Source organism: Haemaphysalis longicornis, unplaced genomic scaffold (assembly GCF_048455015.1).
Source record: "Haemaphysalis longicornis isolate Haplotype H1 unplaced genomic scaffold, Haemaphysalis longicornis Haplotype H1 scaffold_1, whole genome shotgun sequence".
In the NCBI taxonomy this organism is placed as follows: domain Eukaryota; kingdom Metazoa; phylum Arthropoda; class Arachnida; order Ixodida; family Ixodidae; genus Haemaphysalis; species Haemaphysalis longicornis.
Window position 1 is genome coordinate 434,344,334 of NW_027526203.1, and position 17,728 is coordinate 434,362,061.

At 46.8% G+C, this 17,728-nt stretch overlaps 1 protein-coding gene across 1 annotated transcript; it reads left to right on the forward strand.

Moving 5' to 3' along the window:
* The first annotated feature begins 1,116 nt into the window (after positions 1–1,116).
* On the forward strand, positions 1,117–10,155 carry LOC144155762 (uncharacterized). The gene is made up of 2 exons (XM_077687400.1): positions 1,117–1,409; positions 3,162–10,155. The coding sequence occupies exons 1-2, from the start codon at positions 1,220–1,222 to the stop codon at positions 3,392–3,394; spliced, it is 423 nt and encodes a 140-aa protein (XP_077543526.1). The 5' UTR covers positions 1,117–1,219; the 3' UTR covers positions 3,395–10,155.
* The last annotated feature ends 7,573 nt before the right edge of the window (positions 10,156–17,728 follow it).

The window sequence follows — 17,728 nt, forward strand, 5'->3', positions numbered from 1 at the left end:
ATGTACGCACAACTTAAATCCGTCACACATGCGGAACAACGTACCCGCACCACTTCCACTAAACAGCTACATACAAGCTGCTTCTTATCTTCGTTTGAGCCATAATGCGAGTGCCTGCTTTGTTCCGCCCTTCCGTTACAGCAAAACAAGTAGGTCTTCATCGTCTAGGCACTCCGGTGACAGCTCATGATAATTCGATCGAACGAAACGAATGTCAATCCCCAACTGTCTGGCAATGCATGCAGCCGTCTTTGAAGTACACGAAGTTCGCGTCCTCATTTACAATCTCTGGCCGTTGTTACCGCCAGTTAGGAGCCTGTCGCATCGTTGCCCGATGAATTCACAAGCACGCCATCCTTGTCAGCAACAATACACAGCTCCTCCCGCCTTGACACGAGTGCGGCGATGCGCCGTCGCTGCAGCAGACGGCGGAGGAAGCCCCTTCGCCGGCGTCGTCCGCGATGCATCTCGGGATTGCGCCCCGGCGCACCGTCGACTCTCTTGGTGCGCGACGGTGCAACCGAAAATTGCCCCGCGACGGTGCGCCCCGGTTTATCGAGGACGGACGGTGCACACCGGTGCGGTTTATCGAGGATGAAAAGGCGCACCGGTGTGCCCCGGTGTGCACCGGTGCGGTTAATCGAGGATGCTAATAGTCAGCCAAAAGCAACAGAACAGCCTTAAATTTACTTTGTGTTTGTGCAGTAAAGATTATTTTTTTTCTTTCATTTAAAAATGTTTTACTGTCTGAACATGGCAAATAAAATGCTGCCAATTCTGCTTGCTCAAAATATCTCAATTTCATGGTAACTAGTCTGTAACTGTAGTTTTATTGCCAAAGCACTTGAACTTCTCTTGTTGGTTCGTGGATGAAAAGTAGTGCACTGGCAACGTTTGTACCGTTGGGCGTTTTCGATTTGCCAGCAGATATGTTTGCCGTGACATCGCACTCGTTTTTACGTGCGTTTTCAGTCCGAGGGTAGCCCCCGAACTGCCTGCGGGCAAACCAGGACAGGTAAATTGAGGAGGCCAACACAATCCCTGATTGTCGTGTTTTGCCGAATGCTTTGACTACGGCAGTATTCGTAGTGTAATCCTCCCTGTTCTGTGGTAGTGTGGCTGGTGTATGGCTTCTTGATTGTCGCAACAGCGGCGCGTCAGGAACGATTGAGGTCGTTTTTTTTTCCCTCCTATCTATGTCACGCATTTTAGGCTGAAAATGCGGACGAATACTTGTCCGCAAGACCAAGAACTCAGGTCGAGACGCCTGAAGAACGACTCTCAGCGTTCCAAGTTTTCGAGTGATGGCACCGTTGTTGACAGGAGTCTCAACCTTCAAGGAATTGTCACAATGCTGAAGGAGGATACCTGTAACAAGTCTGTGGGAGGCATTAACTGTAGCATCTGTGGTAAGCATATTACAAATTTGCCGTTGTCGTTCGTGATTTGTGACGCAATGGTTGGTACGATGGCTGTCAGTTCTCCAGGGAGAAAAAAAAAAATAAACCCGTTGAAACGCGTAATCATTTCTAAGGGGTCGTTCTTTATTGGTCACTTTGGCCTCCAAATTATTTATAATTAAGGCTAGCTGTAATTGTTAGACACCATCATTTTGCGCCAATATGGTACAGCTGCGTTGCTGCAGTAAATGCACTATTATGACGTTGAGTTGCACTTTTTACCCTATGTACCTGCAAACGGAACGGTTGAAAGCTGTACAGAATCAGTTTAGGATGAATGGGAGTCGCTGTCCAGGCCCAGGTTGAAGTTTCGGGAGGGATGTCAGTGGCGGCAAACTGCTTTTTGATGACCGTGCACAACGTGAAAGTACAGCGGCTGGAATCGTTCGGGTGCCACAAATTTACCTACTTTCATCAGCGCTGCGTTGCAGAACGTCACAAATTTAGCTCTGTTAGTATTGAAGTTATTTTTTGGCGTGTTTGAAGTTACTGCGATGCAAACACGGTAGGACTTCTGTCTTCATAATGCCGTTTTCCGTTTTCTGTTCTCTTCAAGTTTACAAGCGTATGCTTGCGCCAGTTTTTTAAATTTTGATTTATGTTGATAATACTTAGTATGGAGATGCAAATTTTGTACAGCCAGGCAGTAAACCTCCTTCTTAATCAAAGTTCTTAAATTCGTTTTTAAAGGACTTTTTCTCAATCAAGGCATATTGGATACAATGGTATATTGGATAAAAATTGGAATATTGGATACAAAGCATATTGGATTCAATGATCGAACAATCTTCGCAATAATTTTTCTGTTGCAGTTTGCAATCTGAATGGTTTCGCAGATTTCTCAATAAAAAAAGAAAGAACAAAATATCGGTTGTGTGCGTGTAATCAAGTCACCAGAAAAAACGTTCATTACGATGTTTTTGGGCTGCATGGCCAACCTTTTTAAAGATTGATACAAGTGGCTGAAAATGGCAAGTTAGATAAGGGGGTGCACAACAGATGCATGGTTGCCTACTTTAAAGAGGCACAAAACAAAAGTGAGATGGCAAAAACCCACAAAAATTGGCCGTCAGGCTCCTCCCCACCAACATGAACTAGCCTAAAGAAAGATGAGCATGGTTGGGCAACATTTACAGTCTGAGAGGTGCGTTCTCCTCTTTCTTGAAGGTGGTTCTTGTCCTTGCTTGTGGGGAAGAGCCTGCTGGCATTTTTCTCATTTCTCGATGTATTGTGTGCCTTTTTTTTAGTTCAGTACTTTGCATTCAGGCTGCACCCCCTTACGTTTTCAGTCGCTTGTATCATACTTGAAAATGACTGGCCTGCCGGCTGCACCTTGACAAGAAACTGTGTTTTTCTTGGTAACCTCACTATAATGTATACTTCGGTTGCCAAGCAATCTACTGTGATATATATGTATATAATTTTTTTTCACATCTTGCTTATTTGTATGCAGCAGCAAGAGCACAGACAAAGTCCCTTGTAGGAAGAGCTAAGAGTTGTGCTAGTGTCCTTCCGGCTACAGCTAATGGGAACTAAATTGCTCTGAAAGTTGTTTCGATGCCGTGGCTCTTGCCATCTTGCCATCAATGTAGCAAGTGAGCCACGGACTCTCTCCTCGTGCGTAGATGAAATCAGTGCCGCACTTGATGTTTGCCAAAGCTTCTTATTGACGCTCCGCATTGCCGTCTCCTCCCCCCCCAGGGAAGCTGTACAAGAGCAAGGTGTGCTTCACCAAGCACATCTGGGAGCACTCCATGTACTGGGACCTCTTTGACGACATGAAGCACCAGGACCGGGTGCTGTCCATCCAGGGGGCACTCATCCTGTACAGCCTGCTTCACCCTGGTGACCTGGCCGGCCTCCTGGTCACCGACCCGCCACGGCTGAGGCGTCGGGAGCGGCTCGAAAAGGCTGGAATCCGCACGCACCACTAGTGGGACCCCCCATGCCAACGTCTTTCCCGGTTCTTCTGGCCTCACAGCCGGTCTGTGGGCGCAATCAGAGACAACCTTGAGCTGACAGGCTGGGCCCTTTTCCCACACCGAAATTGTGTCCCGGGGCTGGCTGCTCTTTTAGCTACAGGAATGAAAGCAGTACATGTAGTCATTTGTTTGCACCACTCGCAAATTGCTTCTGACGTGACTACCTAGCACTCCGGCATTTCATAGATTGGCTTAGCTGTGTGGCGAACAGTTCCACACTGTATATGATTGTGGTGTGTGTCTCAGAGTACAGCGGCATGTCGTCAGTGCCTGCTGCAGAGCCAGGCTTCTTCTGTACTGCCTCTATGAGTAAATTGGAGTTCCCTTTTGCTGCTTCAAATTGCATCATTTGCAGCTTCCATGGGGCACACTCTATGCGCAGTAGTGAGCAACCGGTTTCACTAACCCAGTATCTTTGAGCAAACAGGAGATGACTGACTTGTTTTTAAAGGCAAGTCTGTTGGCATGTATGGTAGGCTCTGGCAGAAACTTGTCACCCTGCCATCGTTGCCATGCATTGGTACTACTGCCATATCTGGCTTCAGCGACATTTAAAACAGTTGCTTCACAAGCTAAAATTGTTCCCTTACTAAATTGACCTTAGCAAGCATACATTTGTGGAGGGATCTAGGCCAGAAAAAATAACTTCTTGCCCAGCCCTGTTGCTCTCTATCTCTTCTCTGTGCATTGGGTCTGCAGCTTTGCCCTCTTGGCTCCAGAAATTTCAGAAACTATGTGAAGGTTTGCCATGTTTGCTTTTAAGAAATGCCCTGATATAAAAATACCTTTGAACAAGCAAAAAAAAAAATGGTTAGCAGGTTGTACATCCAGTGACATTTGAAACTAGGGGTAGTCAGAGGCCAGTTGTATTGACTGTTGATAAAAGCTGCGGCATTGTCGCCAAGTAAGATTGTGTGAAGGGCTGACTTGAATCAAATGAATTTTTGTGAGAACAAAGTACAGTAAGCATGTGTTGTTGTTTTCTTTGTTTATCTGCAAGACCACAGCAACATGACTTGTACGGTTTTTAGTTTTTAGTACCTATAGGCGTTTAACAACGTGACATGTACGGTTTTTAGTTTTTAGTACCTATAAACGTTTACAACAAGGAAATGTTACATATTCTTAATATATTAATGTAGTGTACATATGTAGCATGCGGACGGTTTGCCAGGGACAGTGCAGTAGTGTTTTAGTGTGTCTGGTCTGCTTCTCTCATCATATTGTGGTCAATGTTCAGTGTACTGCAGCTGGGCTGGTTATTTCTTTCTGAACATGTGCACCTATTTTTGCAGCCACGCTAATTTTGTAGTGTTTGGCAAACTCGTGGCTTTGGCCGGAGCTATGTTGCTTGTAATGTTGGTGTTGGGCATAAATTGAGTGCCTTTGTTGCCAAGTTGATTTTTGCTTGATAATTACTTCTTCCTTTCCCTATTAAAGGGGCCATGAAGACAAAATGTTTCATTCAAGAAACTGCTTCGTCCCAATATCAAAGACACTAAACTTATCCCGAACTTTAAACAAGTAATTGAGATATTGAAGGAAACATATCAAGCAGTGGCAACTTTCCAGCTATTTCCTGGTGATTTCTTTATGGCAACACAGAATATTGCTTGTGCGATTGGCGGCCACCAACCTCAGCCACTGCCAGGCAACATGAGCGGGTGATTGCAGTGGGGCCACTAGGTCCGTTTGATTGTATCACTCGAGTGCTGACATGCAGTTGGCACTCTGATAACGGTTTTTGTGCTTGCCCACATGACGTCACACCAGCCCATGTTGCATCACTGCAGCACAAAATTTGAAAGTTTTTGAATATTTTGGGGGTTTCAGAAAGCTCCTTCATGGCTGCAATAGAGCTGAGTGAGTTACTAAAATCTAGTTCTTTCAAATTGAACAAAGTTGTATTTTGTTTTCATGGTCCCTTTATTTAAACAGAGTACCAGGGTTGTGAGGGAAGCATTGCAATAGGCTGATGTAAGTTGTACGTGTCAATTTGTATCTTTTGTCCGTTTGCGTGGTTGATGTTTGCTTGCCGAGAGGCCCGGTGGTGGTTCGTGTTCATATAGAAGGAATGCCATTTTCCCAGAATAGTTTTTCATGGTCTGCGCTTGATGGTGTAATATCAGATGATTCGACTGAAATGTTTTTGTGTGTCCTCTTTTAGGTCTCACCATAATTGTGTATACCTGGTGATATCCTGACACAGGATTTTAAATAACTGCAGGCTCGCATACAGTGGTATATATTTGTGTGTTCTTTCTGAGAAGAATTTCGTAGCCAAGTATAAGAAAAGTCTTGTGATATGCTGGTGGGTCTTAGTATGGAGTTTGAATCCGTAAAGAGCTGCATGTAGATAATGCTCTGTTGGCTTTTCTACGCATACGTGGAACTGCATTACCGTCAACTTGTATTCGTTGCAGTAGCACCCATTTCGCCAAAAGAAACACCGCCTATTCTGTGATGCACAGTAATATTTCTGTATGATGCAATGAAAATACATTTCACTCCACTTTATTGTACTTGTCATGAGACCACATATAATGCTAGAAATCTACTCCAGAAATTCTTTCATTGTTAGTGATTTCTTTGGAAGTGGATTCATGCAGCACCAGTAGCAGGAGTCATGTATATAGCGTCTGTTTTTGTCAGCTGCTATTTAAAGAGTGTTAAAACTCATTTAATAATTTGCAGACACATTGAGAATGTCACTGTTGGCTTGGTGGTTTTTGGTGACAAAGGCAAGTGTAGCATTTCTGCCGTGCTCCTTGCCCCTGTGCACTACTTCAGCTTGCACAGATGTGTACCTGATAAATCACCCGACAAATTTTCTAGCTTTTTTTTCTCAGTAGTGTGAAGAGAAAAATGTCAGCATGTTTTTGTCTGTATTCACTGGTTAACGCTGCAGTTGAAGCAGCAGGTTTTAGTGATTGGAAATTGAAATAGGAAACATGTTTCACTCAAAGGTTTGCAATAGCTGGGCAGGCGTTTCATAACAATACCTGCTTGGTAATGAGGGCTGAACGGGGTAATTTATGGAACGCAAGATGAGTGGTGCTTTTTTTTAGGTGTGAATCCCCTTAGGGGCTGGGGCTGTTGGCGTCTTTTGTCGTTGTCGTCGTCGTCATAATCCTCGTTTGTCTCATTTAGTCGCGTACTAAAACACCGGGACACTCGTTTACGCCTCGCGCTGGAGCGCTTCGTAATGTGTACTAATAAAAACTCCGGGACACTCATCTACACCTCGCACTAGAGAGCTTCGCGCTTCAAACACAAGATACTTTTATAGCAAAGCTGTATACCTCTGCACCCCAATGGTTTCACCTCCGTTGGCAAAAACGCCAAGGCGCCGAGAATACACTTACACACTGCATGCTTCGCCCCTCCCCAGGTTTCACGTTAGTGGAGATGGCCCGGAAATTTTTTTCTTTTTTCTCCTTGCATCGGAGCAAAAGCAGAAAGTCGGTTATCTTTAAAGGAACGTGAGCATGAGCAAAAACTTGAGCCCTTCCACTACTGCGAAGGTGGAAGACCAGTGAAGCTGTATTGGCAGATCACAATATTGAGTTATGTATGGTGTCTTACTATATTGATTTTATAAAAAGACATTCACATAGCCTCGTTAGAATTAATTTTAGATTAGTTGCTATATAATTTGTTTTGGGATAGTTTCTGTTACAGCCGTTTTCTGTCACCATACCCCCTCCGTATGGGCTATGAGGCGCACCCCATAGTGGAGGGCTCCGGATTAATTTTGACCACCTGCAGGGGATCTTTAACGGGCTCCGAAACCTCAACACACGGGCCTTTTCGCTTTTCGCCTCCATCAGAGAAGCAGCCATTGTGGCCAGAATCGAACCTGTGTCCTTGGGCTCAGCAGCGCGCCTTAGCCATTGAGCCACCACTGGAGGTAATTCTGTAACGTTTAGAACTTCACTGTGCCCTAACCATGACAAGTAAATGATACTCAGCATAATGATAGAGTCGTCCTAGCAGCTGTTTCTCTGATTTTTTTCAAGACACCTACATTAGATTTAGATTTGCAGAGCATTTTACGCTAGCTCTGGAGTGAGTGCGTGCCATTCTTTTTCGGCACGACCTGATAGACATGCAATTTCGGTCAGTACCTGGTACAAGACGGCTTCACTGTAAAATGCTAATCAAAAGGGGTAGCGTGAGTTGTAAATCTTTTTTGGAGGACTAATTTGCTTCCTGCACGTGTTCTCTTCAACCTTCCAGTGGTGCCGGCAGCTCCAGGCCAAGTTAAAAACACCTCAACGTTCATTATCTCATCAAAAGGCAATTTAGTTGCTTTCTCTTAAATTTTACGCAACTTAAATATTTATTTTAATGCCTGCCATTATATTTGTAATGTGTTGCATATACTGAGGTGATACCTGTCCGATTATCTTAACTAGGGCTGGAAGTATAGTGTAGTTGAGCACAGTTTGTAGATTGTGCCACTGCATGAATGAAACTGCGTTACCTTCAAATTTTATCACACGCACGGGAGCACCATCACTTGTGGGCCATTTCAAATTTCCTTTCTTCTGTGCTGCAATTTATCGTCGGACTGTTCTAGTGACGCTTTTGTTGCCACGTTCGGCAGGAGGATCTAAGGGCACGTGTAGTGCAGCCCCAATGTATGCAGATTTAATGAAGGTTGAGAATGTTGTCCCTACCTACCCTGTTTAATATACTGGTTCTTGTGTGCATTGACAGAAGCCAGGCGGCATGGGGCACATTCACGGATGGGAGGCAGACTTCTTGTGATGCAGGCCTGCTTCCGACCACGTGGCTCTTTTGTAGCCGTTAAGGATGCAGTGTTGGTGCTTTCGTATGTAGACCGGTGTACTGTGGCCGCACGTGAATTGTCTAGCATTGTCTTGAGCACTGCTAGTACTCTGGTGCCAATGGGATGTGTAGTAGATAAAAGGTCCACAGCTGTTTTGTCTCGATAGCTATTTTCCCCTGAGGGCGTATTTTGCTGTGCATCTAAGACCTACGAATGAACTGTGATGTTAACACTTAACGGAGTACTACTGTATCTGCTGTGCATACGACTTCTGTGCTTTAGTGGCTTGCTTTGTGGATGTGGCAGTACGGGAGCATTGTTTTTCCTTTTTGTGAGTTCTGCCTTCCACACACATTGTCCAGCGTGGGGGTGTCAGCTAACCCCGCCCCTTACTCCTAAGCCCCAAACCGCATACGAGCAGTGGGTGGCACCACTCACCAGCTCTGACCTTTCCTAGTATAGCCTGGCAGAGAGGACCTGTGCAACCAGCACAGGCCAGGGTATCCTGGGCGACAGGAAACCTCCCATCAGGCAGGTGCCGAGGCATCAGCACCCAAGGCTCAGCTTAGGAAAGTTTATTCCTCCTCCTCCTTTTAAAAAGTAACTTTCTTTTTCCTCGGTTGTAAAACGGGATGGGAAATTGTTTTTACAGTGCACAAATTTGAGAAATTTGTGAACCAACCACTGAAATTTATGTGACATTTCTGCTGTAAGATGTGTGCAAAAGGCGTGTTGAAATTGATTTTTCATGGAGTGTATCGTGTGATAAACTATTCTGCCATTTCACAAGTACAGCACATTTGGTACATCTAGCCTTCTACGAATTGTGGCGTTTTTCTTTTCCTGTGTATGGCGCATGAGTTTGTGCCCAATCGAGGCCATCCTTGTTCAGTGGCACACTGGTGGCACATGCAGCCAGTTCCACTGGTGCCCTGGTGCCTGGATAGTATTTTCGTACTCTCTCAAGGGAACATTGTTACAGTTGCATCCTGCATAAGGCCACCTAGCTTGCAGTTGCATGTAATGGGTGAGAATTTTCTGCAGGCGCATTTTTTAGCTCTTTTCGGGCTTTTCATGTCTTTGCAATACTCGGGTGGCACTGTATTGTTACTCTCTTGCGCGATGGAAAATTACAATACAGTCTCTAAAACAATGTTATGTGCCGATGGTTTAAAGTTTCTTCAATATAGACATGTATATACAGATATATATATTTTTTTTTTTTCTGCAACTGCATTGATGCAATGGTATCCAATTCCATTTTGTGACTACACATGTTGTACCAGTGATTATGTCGCACATGGTTGTCAAATGCTTGTTCGAAATAGTTATTTTATGTAGGTCTATAGCATGTAAACACTGCATAGTGGTTCACATACCAGCACGTGGAGAAAGTAATGTGCACCATGCTTTGTAGTTTTAGGTACAGTGAAGTTTGCCGTGGTTTAGGTAAGCAGTAGAAGCGCAAAGGCTCATGGGTATGTCTGCTCCCGCTGCTTATGGTTTAAGAGCTCTCCTAGCCTCCCATCCACCAGCGGCATGTTGTTTATTTGTTACAAAGGGCTTGCCTTTCATAGAAGCTCCTGGTAGCATCCGTCGTTGCTATTCGTTGAAGGCGCGATGCATGAGCATTTTCTTTCATTCAAAACAGATAATGCGCACACGTGCACATAAAAGCCGGCGGCGGACTGGAGGCCAGGCGAGCTCACTAACTGGAATTGGTGGGAGCAGACATGCTTGTGGGCGTTTGTGCTTCTACCGCTTACTTATTCACTTGCTTCACGGGTCATTACATTTGATCGTTAACCATTTGTGGTGTATTATGCCGTATTTATTTTTTATGCATGACTGTGTTGTCAATTGACCCACAACTGTATTTATGTTTTAGGAACAATAAACGTGTATTTTGTGCCCGAAAGGAACTTGTGGGAAATTCAGGCTAGGTCAGACCAATGGTGAGTGCAAAGATTATTCTGAAATACCTAAAATACATGCACACATGGGTGTTCAGTGCTTCATCATGCGTACAAATTTTGTGCAAAGTGTACGCATCATTTTACCAAAATTTCAATTGATAAACTCTAATGGTACCCAGATGGAAATGATTTCCAGTCCCGGCTGTGTTATGAAACAGTCTTCCAGCCTGAAATCGTTTCCAGCCTGGACTGGAGCTGGCACCACTGGCTGGAAATCAAAATTTCCGGGCTTGTCTCCAGCCAGAAATGCCACGTCTGCTGGCTGGAAATCGCACCATTCCCAGCACGAAAAATGCCACTTCTAACTGGGAATCACCATTTTCTTTCTGGAAATACTATTATTTCCAGCCAGAATGGTGTAGCTTACCAGCTGGAAATTGCTTTATTCTTGCTGGCTCTACAACGCTTTCTGTCTGGAAATTTATTGTTTTCTTGCTGGATTGTGCACCACCTTCCAGCTAGAAATCACTTCTTTCATGCTGGATTAGTTTCCATTCCCAGCCAGAAATCACTTTTTTTTTTTTTGCAGTAAGCACGCACACCAAATTTAATTTTTATGAACAGCATTCTGACCCGAAGTCCTTTGTAGCAGACACCAAAACACTTTCAGCATTTCCGAATAAAAGAACTCTTCTGTAAGGCGTTTGTGCCCCGAAGCAGTAACACAGAGGCCAGATTAAAAATTTGAAACTATGGGTCTATTTAGGGGTCTATTCGTTTCACCTGCACCGCGTGAACCAGTTCAGGCGGTGCCGCACTTCGCCGTTCGTTTCAGCGGTGCAGCTTGCGGCACCTGAACCGCGCCGTTCGATTCACCGGTGGTGCCGACGGGTGCAGGACGGGTTCACGGCTTTGCCTGCACTCCCGTTACGGCGAGGGCTACACGAGCGCCCTCACGCGTCGGAATGCGGAGCGCCCGCTACGCGAGCGAGAGCTCTCCCGCCCGAAGTGGAGAGGAGGCGCCCAACACCCGCAGTCACTGAGCGGAGAGAGGAGGAGGAGAGTAGCGCGCGCCCATCTCCCCCTGTTGCTAGGGAAGACGAGGAGCGCGCGCACCCGCAGCTGTTGCTATGCGGACGACGGCGGCGGACGATTCAGGCTCGCTTAAGAAGTGCATTCGCACTTAAAAGCAAGTGAAGGAAACAGAGACGCTCATGTGGAAAGAGAGGATGGAAAAGAAGGGATCGCTGGGAATCTACAAAGCAGGCAAAAAAGAGATCCGGAAAGAGAACTTTTATGACAACAATAAAGGTAGTGCGTTGCTCTTTGAGGCGCGGGCTGGCTGCTTGAGAACTCGAACTTACATGAGCAAATATTCGTCCCAGGATGAGACGTGTTGTATGTGGCAGGGATAAAGAAACAATCGACCACATAGTAATAGGATGCCAAAAGATTCAGCCGGATAGAATTGGGGGGAAAGTCCTACTTCCTGAGGCACTGGGGTTCGCAATTGATGGAAGCATTAACTGGTCAGCAGTAGGTATTACTAAGTAGCGGCTAGAGTATTGGTGGAAAAAAAGCAGGGAAGTCGATAAAAGAACATCCCAGCCAGGGGTAGCGGCAGGGCAGAATTAAAAAGAAATCCGAGTTGAGGGACTAAATTTAAATTCAAACTACTAAGATAGGCTAGATGGCGCACGCCATCACCCCGATTCAAAGGAGAGGCCTTATCATCATCATCATCATCGTATAGCAATTTCTGGTGGGACTTCACTACGTAGTACATATAGCATCGTCCTAAATTAAAAGCCAATCCTACGTATCAAGGTTCTTGCAGAACCTACACTCCATTTCAGCATCATAACAAAAAAACTACTTCTGAGCGCCCACCTAATTTCGCATTATATTATTTCCATAAAATATAAGCGCTGAATACAAGTTCCACGTTTTACAACCGTACGCATTCGCAAAAGCAAGAAGGATGCTTAGAAGCTAGAAACGGGAGGGCAGTCTTGTTCCCACGAAGTAAACTGCATTCGAAAGAACGAGGTGAGCTCAGAAAATCGAGCGCTTACCTTCACTGGTCGGTTGCTATGGGCTTTCTGGCCCACAAATACCGTATTTACCCGATTCTAACGCGCACCTTTTTTCCGCAAAAATAGACCGAAAAATCGCATGCGCGTTAGAATCGGATACGAAACTGAAACTGCCGAACAGCTAAAATTTCGTTCCACCCATCGCCATCATCCTCTTAAGATGGCGCCAAAGCTTATAGCAACAATTTTTCGGATCTAGGCGCCTAGGCTTTTCTATCGGCGTTCACACAAATCGTCAAATTATTCCAGTCTCGCGCTTGATAACAGCAATGGCAGCAGCGGCAACGAAGGTGCGCCGCTTCCGCGGGTTACAAGCGGCTCACAACGAGCGGTTGGCTGAAGCGCTTCTAGAGAAGCTCGCGGCCGGGATGGGCGTGCGAGGCGTGGGCCACGATCCCATCGAACATGGTTGAACGTTCGTTCAGAAGTGTGGCATCGCGAACGCGCTTGACGGAACCGATGACGAGATGTTGCGTTCAGCGGAAGGCGACAAGGAGCTCTCGGAGAGCGATGAGGATTGAGATAAGTGAGATTACTTCGGGAAATAAATCGCCCGTTTCTCTCGCATTCTTTTTTCTTGCTCACAAAGTTCCTTGCGCGTTTCAATGGGAGGTGCAAGTTTTTTCGGTTTTTTGCCTGGAAAATCGGGTGCGCGTTAGAATCGGGGGCGCGTTAGAATCGGGTAATTACGGTATTCGCCGCAACATGCGGCCACACAACAAAATGTCGTATGGCATGGCTCATTCTCCATTCCATTTGATTGTCAGGATGGCTGCTCGTTTCTGCAAAAGCACGCGCTTTTCGTTCACTCTCCCCAACCCAACGCCCAAGCTGCGGCTGCCAGGCGCAGAGGAGCAGAAGGGGACCACTCTGCGAGGGGCGCGCACGTATGCGCGTGTGAGTAGGAGGTTGGCCAAGGACCTTTTTTTTTTTTCGGCCCTCCCCAACTTCGCGCTCGGCTGCTAAAACTTCCGTTGCGACACACTCTAGAAAAGATGGGGCGGGGACGAAACCAAAAAATAGGGCATGTAGGAAGAAAGGAACACGCGAGACAGCGTGCCAGCTCGATCCCAGCACCCCGCTTTTTTCTGAGAACGCCTGGCGCCCTGTATTTCGTTTCGCGCCAAGCAGAATGCGACAAGTGTTCGATGCATTGGAGCCTATTACGAATAAAAATTACACCAGGAAGAATCTGAAGATAGTGTGTGCAATGCTATTGGAAGGGAACAAAAGCAAAAATGGGGAAGTTAGTTACCAGGTTACAGGGAAGGTTCGTTTGTATAATGAGAAAAGTCCTTGAAATAGGCCAATGAGCTTTCCTACAGGCAGTATCGGCTGGAAAATGGGTGTCAGACCAGGGTTAGGTCTTTGTTTTGCTTTATATGATGGTGCTCTGACTGGTGCTCGAATTGGGCTGGCACTGCGGCGCAGCTGTCTGACTGGTGCTCGAGGTAGGTGAAATGTCTATGGGGAAGTTGAAATATAAAACAGCCCAATTCATGTTGTTTATTTCAAACAAGGCTGCAAGCTGTGGACTAGTTGGAACGTTCGCTGATCAGAGGGGCTATAAAAGTGACTAAATGTCACAAGAAGGGGGCAATTTAAAGAACATGAACTTTGGGTTTGAATCCATTTCATGAATCAACTGTAATTACTGCGGCAATATGGAGGGAAAACATACGATTGTAATTAACTGGCGACATGTATGGCTCGCACTCCCACGTCACTCCACTCCCAGTTTATATAGCGTGCATATAAAATTTCTCCAGTAAATTAATTTTTTCGAACAATTATGAGGATTCAGCAACAAGGAAATGTTTGAGCCTTCTATCTAGATTATTTTTGTGTAAGGATATACAGACGACAACATAAAAACAACCCGGCCATGCATGGTTTAAAGGGGCCCTAAATAGGCTTCCGAAGTGTCACCATTCCAATCGCGCAATCGCTAGAATACCCCTTCACGGCAACGTATACCAAATATTACACCTAACCAGTAAAACATGAAGTAAAAATTTGGTGTCAGTACTTCTTTAGAGAGAAAGTTAACAGTGCGAGACGCTTGTGAGAACTTAGCAAAATGGAGCTGGAAGTTTCCCTTCTCGGTTCACGATTATCTCTTTATAATACAGCCGCAATCTACTACCAGAGTCCGTCAATGCTTTGACGGACTCTGCTACTACCTAAGAAAGGCGCGCAGTGTTTCAACAATAGGAAAGGAAAGCTGGGAAGCCATTTCTGGGTGCTGTTTTCAGGCAGTTAGGAAAAAAATTCCCCCGCATTTCCCCGAGGGGGAGAATGTGAAAGTGCGAATGCACGGTTGTCGGCCCGCTTGCGGCGCTTGCGCTCGGCCCCCGCAGCCCACCGCCTCGCCGCCTTCTCTTCCATCTCTTCCATCGGGTTTGTAGTATCACGTGTACACCACGCAGTTATCAAGCCGCTATAACGCCGCTGAGTCGCCAACGCACGCCGCTGACGACGTAATTTGAATGCGTTAAAGATATGACGTAGTTTGAATGCGTTAAAGATATAAGGCGCGTCACTAACGCTGATATCACGTCGCGTCCGTGGCTTGGTCGGTAGAGCGTCGCGCTGCGGCCGCAAAGTCCGCGGATCGAAACCTGGCGCCGGATGCTGTTTCTTTATAGAGGAGCACTGCGGACGCCGACGCCGCCGACGCCGGCGGTGGATGGTTTGGGGTCGCTTATAAAGTGCATTGCACTTAAAAAAAAGCTGTGTTAAGGTGTACGCGTATCTGCGCGAACTTCTTAAAGATACGGCCAACACGTCGAATTGTCTTTCCATATGGTGCGCGTTCCCCAAAAGAACATCCATTCTAAAGAGGCCGCGTTGAAAGACAGCTACGCCGCAGTGCCAGCCGCAGGATGGCACGAAGGCGACAGCTGTCTTTCAACCATACCCACAGTAAGACAGCTACGCCGCAGGGCCAGCCGCAGGATGGCACGAAGGCAACAGCTGTCTTTCAACCATACCCACAGTAAGACAGCTACGCCGCAGTGCCAGCCGCAGGATGGCACGAAGGCGACAGCTGTCTTTCAACCATACCCACAGTAAGACAGCTACGACGCAGTGCCAGCCGCAGGATGGCACGAAGGCGACAGCTGTCTTTCAACCATACCCACAGTAAGACAGCTTGTTGTTGTTGTTGTTGTTCTGGTTGTTGTTGTTGTTGTTGTTAGACACACTACACGTAATCCTGCTAGATAGACACACTACACGTAATCCTGAAGATGCGAGGGGAACCTACGCTCGCGAGTGGAGCGGCGGGGAATGTCCTGCACTGAGCGGGGACCGATGCGTCCCTGAGAAGTGTCTGGAGATCCGTTGGTGTTATCCGTTTCAGAGCGGCCGTGCGCGCTTGCAGGTGCATCGCTAGTTGGGTCAGCGTTGACTGTTGTGTCTGATTCACTGAAGAAATCGGGGAGATGTGCCGCAGGATCAGACCTGTGGCCTTGGAATTCGGGTAGGTTGTGGCTTCGCTTTCGAATGTGGTCCACGTGTCTTCGCCAAAGCACACCATCTGAAAGGCGGACTTCATAGGAAAGAGGTCCTTTTCTTGAACAAACGGTAGCGGGAAGCCACCGTGGTCCGGAGGAAAAGTTTCTGGCGAACACGGAGTCACTCGGTGAAAAAGTGCGAGTTGTTCGGACGGAGCTCTTTTGTCTGGGTTGATCCTGATTGGTATTGAAGGTATTGATGCCTTCCTGGGAATCAGGGTGCAAGCAGTCGAGAGCGGACTTGAGCTGGCGACAGAAAAGTAACTCGGCTGGGCTCTTTCCTGTTGCTGTGCATGGTAGCACGTGTTGTTGAAACAGGAAGCGAGTGAGAGAAAGTTCAACGTCCTTTCCCTTCAACTTCTTCAGAGATTTCTTTGTCTCTTGAACAAAACGTTCCGCTTGTCCGTTTGAAGAAGGGTGGTACGGGACTACCAAAGCTTGGCGTATATCCTGTTTCTTGCTAGGAACTGTCGAAATTGGGAAGATGTAAATGCAAAACCATTGTCAGAGACGACAACGTCTGGAAGTCCATGCGCAGCGAACAGCTTCCTTAGCTGACAGATTACATTGGCTGCTGAAGTATTCGATACAATGATGACTTCGAGCCATTTCGAGTACGAGTCGACGACTATGAGGAATAGCTTGCCTTGAAACGGTCCGGCGAAATCGACATGAAGCCTGGACCATGGCCTCGTAGCTTGTTCCCAAGGGTGGATTTCAGCGCGGGGCGGAGCATTTCTCGACTCTTGGCATACTTGACAGGAGCGAACAAGGCACTCAATGGCGCTGTCAAGCTTAGGCCACCAAACGTAGCCTCGTGCCAGTCCTTTCATGCGTACAATTCCTGGGTGCGATGAATGCAGCAGCTGGAGTACTTCGGAGCGAAGTGCAGGTGGAATCACCACACGACAGCCCCACAATATGCAATCGCGGTAGCTGGACAATTCGTTGCGGCGCACGATGTAGGGTCGAATTTCGAAACTGGTCGTCGACTTTCTCTGGCCACCCAGTGCGGACCCACTTGAACACTCGAGAGAGCACAGGATCTTTCTTCGTCAACTGAGCGATCTTCGCTGCGTCTGCGAAAGCCTCTGGTGGGTTTCGCAGACGCAGCAGGACGTCTCCCATAACCGGACTCTCAGCATCCGTTGACGGAAGCGGCAGGCGGCTGAACAAATCCGCATTGCCCATTTGTCGTCCTGGTCTGTAAATGAGCTCATAATCATACTGAGCAAGCAGAAGATTCCAACGAAGCATTCGCGGTGAAAGCACGTTAGGCATTGGGCGCCTCTGGTGCAGAAGACCCAGGAGCGGCTCTTATCTGTGTACACCTTGAAAGGACTCCCATAGAGAAAGTGGTGGAACTTCTTGATCCCAGAAATGATGGCCAAAGCCTCTCGATTCGTTTGGGAGTAGTTCTGTTCTGGCGTAGTCAGAGTACGGGAACCAAATGCAATAGGTGCTTCTTGTCCGGATGAGCCTTCATGGCTAAGGACAAATCCTATTCCGTAGGGAGATGCATCGCAGGCAAGCGTGAGCGGCTTGTGCAAGTCGTAGTGTACCAAAACATTCGATGCTTGTACGAGCTCTTTGGCGCGCTTAAAAGCGTTGGTTTCTTCTTGGCGCCATTTCCACGGTTGATTCTTTTCGAGGAGACGATGAAGTGGTTCAAGAATATGCGCAGCACCACGCAGGAACTTGTTGTAAAAATTCAACAGTCCGAGGAAAGACTGTAGTTGCTGTTTGTTCTCAGGCTGCGGTGCATTCTTGAGAGCCTCAACCTTCTCTTCCGTTGGGTGAATACCAGTTGCGTCTATGCGATATCCAAGGAAGGTCACTTCCGACGTCCCAAAAGTGCATTTCTCTTGGTTGAGACGTATGTTGTCATCCTTGATGCGTTTCAGCACGGATCGCAGGCGTTCGTTGTGCTCTTTAGCATCTCGGCCTCCAACAATGATATC

What these genes read in the sequence shown, in the direction of transcription:
- LOC144155762 (XM_077687400.1), top strand. Translation starts at nt 1,220, where the DNA reads ATGCGGACGAATACTTGTCCGCAAGACCAAGAACTCAGGTCGAGACGC. An exon ending in CATTAACTGTAGCATCTGTG is followed by an intron (nt 1,410 to 3,161) that starts GTAAGCATATTA and finishes CTCCCCCCCCAG; the next exon opens with GGAAGCTGTACAAGAGCAAG.